This window comes from Haemaphysalis longicornis, unplaced genomic scaffold (assembly GCF_048455015.1).
Source record: "Haemaphysalis longicornis isolate Haplotype H1 unplaced genomic scaffold, Haemaphysalis longicornis Haplotype H1 scaffold_5, whole genome shotgun sequence".
Classification (NCBI taxonomy): domain Eukaryota; kingdom Metazoa; phylum Arthropoda; class Arachnida; order Ixodida; family Ixodidae; genus Haemaphysalis; species Haemaphysalis longicornis.
In genome coordinates this window covers 208446326-208449337 of record NW_027526385.1, presented here as the reverse complement: position 1 = coordinate 208449337, position 3012 = coordinate 208446326, and the positions used below count along the sequence as shown (strand labels likewise).

Genomic DNA, 3012 nt, shown 5'->3' with positions numbered 1-3012 from the left:
GCATTCAATGACATCAGCAGAAAGTAGGTTCCTCAGTTCGTCGCTGACTGCTTGTCGCACTGAAAGTGGTAGGCGTCTGAGCTTCTGCGTGACAGGAGCTACCGACTGTTTGAGCTTGACCCGATGCTGGACACCTTTGGCAAGTCCTAGCTCCGGTGAAAACAAGTGTCCGAACTTGGCCCATAATGAAGTAGGCATACCAATCTTGGGTGGACCCAGTGGTGGCTTCGTGGTGGGCGGAGACAACTTGTTTGTGTTCTGCGAATGCATTTCGGGGCGTAGCATTTTGGGGCCTTCTGTGTCGACGTTCGGTTTAGCGGCCATATTAAGGCAGCGCAATTCTGTGCCTACAATCTGGAGACCAAGAGCTTTTACAGCATCAATACCCAGGAGTGATGTTTCACCTGGTGTAACGTGAAACGTTACCACAGCCGTTTCTGATTTGTACGTTACGAGGGCGGTGAACTGGCCATGCACAGGAATTTTCCGACGTGAAAAATCCAGTAACGTTATTTGCGACTTTTTGAGCTCAACTTGGTCTCTGAACTGGCTCCTAAAGTTATGTTCTCCCATTATCGACACAGCTGAGCCAGTGTCCACTAAGAATGTTGTGATGCACGGGCGTGATGCCAGAGCAACAGGTTGAACCCCGACATCAACGTAGACGCCCATACACTTCTCAGCGTGAACAGTAAGAATGTTCACGACACTCTCAGCGTCTTCTGAAACGATTTGGCAACTCGAGCCGGGCGTCGTCCACGTCCGCGACGCGAATTTCGGCAGTACTGTTGAAAGTGGCCTCGGCGGTCGCACGCGAAGCAGGCTCGACCGCGGGCTGCACAGGCTGACGGCTGGCAGTTTTGTGCGCCGCAGTTCCCGCACACGTTTGTGTTTACGGAGTACGGGACGACGGCGCTAGCAATCTCCGGTGCAGGCGGACGAACGAAGCCGGAGCGCGAAGAGCTAAGCGTACTACGTCGGTCGTTACTGCTGGACGGGCGTACATGTCTGCGACGGCCTGCCGGGTTGCGTCCGCGGTTATGTTGTGGTACTACTCGATCCACAGGGGCTGTTTGAGATCTTCGGATTCGCGCTGCACTTGCTCGCGAAGAAGCGCTATCTCCACGGCGCGGTCAAACGTGAGCGCGTCGCCCTCGAGCAATAGCCGCTCCCGTAGGCGCGGGCATGTGACCCCGGCGACGAACTGGTCGCACAGACTTGTATCCGCTTGCGCGGCAAAGTTGCATGACGAAGCCAGTTCGCGAAGCGCCAGAGCAAACTCCGATATCGGCTTACCGTGCAGTTGACGACAGTCACGGAAGCGATGTCGCTCGACGCGTACGTTGCAAGTAGCGGAAAAGTGTCGAGCCAGGGCTTGAACAGCTGCGTCGTACTTGTCCGGTGGCTGTGCGAGATCGGCATCGGCTTGTTTGATCTCTGTTGTTCCAATTGCAGCGGTGGTTGCAGAAGGCGTAACCGTCTGAAGGGGGGCGGTTCCCGTACTCGGATGCGCGGGCGGGTGGTCTTTGGCGTTCGGTGGTGGTGGCGGTGGCAGGGCGTCGAAAATTCGTTGTCCTTCAGGTCCGAGGCAGTGCAGAAGGAGGGCTCGGCGGCGGGCCGCCGATAGCTCAGACGCTCCAGAGGCGAGCGTGAAGTTTTCGAACAGGCGCAGCCATCGCGGCCAGGGGATGGCGGGCGTGCCTGGCGAAACGAGGAACGGCGGCGGCGGCGAAATTCCGGGTAGCATCCTCGTCGCCAGTTTGTTATGTCCGCCGAACGGTGCGGCCGACCGGATGCACCACACCACACATCGTAGCCCAGACGAACGGAAGTCTTTATTGAAGGATGTCTGTCCTATATATATACATACTATAACGAGTGTGGCGCCACATCTTGGCGTCTCCAGATAATCGCAGAGGAGTGGCGGCACCTGGTGCTATTGCACAACACTACAGTAATTATTTCTATATTATTCTGCATTAGATTTTCAGTATATTACCTACATGCTGCCTATCCCACAGCTGCTGATGATGGACTGAGTGGCGAAGTTATATTGTCATTATTCTGTCTACACTGGCCTCCTTCTGCTCGTTCAGACGGGGAATTTGGTTTTAAGAGTTACTTCACAATGTTGCTATGTGGCTATGTCTGACAACATTCAGATTTTCTCAGATTCCTCGCGTCCTTCTTTCTGTTTCCAGATTCAGCGACAACATGGATATAATCTTCCTGTGATAGCTCCCCAAAATCGCAGTAAGCTTTCCTTCATCTTGCGGAATTGCTGGCTTGTATCATAAATAGAGGACAATTTAGTTTTTGCTTATCCCATCAAGACTATTCCTGTTCATTTTCGATTATTTAGTTCGTAGGAGAATGTGTTCATCAGCCTCAGTTTTTTTCCTTTCTGCAAATCTAACCGCTTTGTTTTTGTACTGTTGCGATTATCTTTATCTCGCCAAAGTTTCCCAGTCAGCCTTTCTACCATTTGCCTAGAACCGAACTTTGCGTTTAGGTGTCCCATTGAAATCGACAACTACGTTGTTACTTTTTTTTATTGACTTCCTTTGTCTGGCTACGGCTTCTTCATCAAAGTTCTGTCTCGGCAGGTCACAGCTAGTGGCTGTACTTGTCTGGGCGCCATGGAATTTGCGACTTATTCAACTTTTAGTGATGCTGCTTGTTTCACCGCTGCACCTAGCACTATTCGTATCCCAGAACGGGCATGGCGTTTCTGATGGAGCCCTGAACCTATTGTCCCCCTTCGCTTCATGCTGTCTGAAGCTGCGAAAGGAACTCATTAGCTTTGCCAACAATCTTTCACATCTGCCTAGCCAATTATTTAAATTTTTTTTAATTTCCGCACGCAGCCGGGGAGGGGGGGTAAGCTGCGGGTTTCGGCATTTCGGCGCGTTTCGGCAAGCGCTGTTATTATACAAACTTTGCTTGTTTTAACTGCCTGTACAATGCATCATAAGGGAGTTTTTAACTTATTAGTACATTTTAAGCCCTATT

The 3012-nt window shown here is 51.6% G+C and overlaps 1 protein-coding gene across 1 annotated transcript; it reads right to left on the bottom strand.

Moving 5' to 3' along the window:
- Nucleotides 1-1051: 1051 nt before the first annotated feature.
- Nucleotides 1052-1747, bottom strand: LOC144140085 (uncharacterized). Its single transcript, XM_077672275.1, has one exon. The coding sequence runs from the start codon at nucleotides 1745-1747 to the stop codon at nucleotides 1052-1054; it is 696 nt and encodes a 231-aa protein (XP_077528401.1).
- Nucleotides 1748-3012: the final 1265 nt, after the last annotated feature.

Bases quoted from the DNA above. Each gene is read 5' to 3' on its own strand.
- LOC144140085 (XM_077672275.1), bottom strand. From the start codon at position 1,747: ATGCTACCCGGAATTTCGCCGCCGCCGCCGTTCCTCGTTTCGCCAGGC.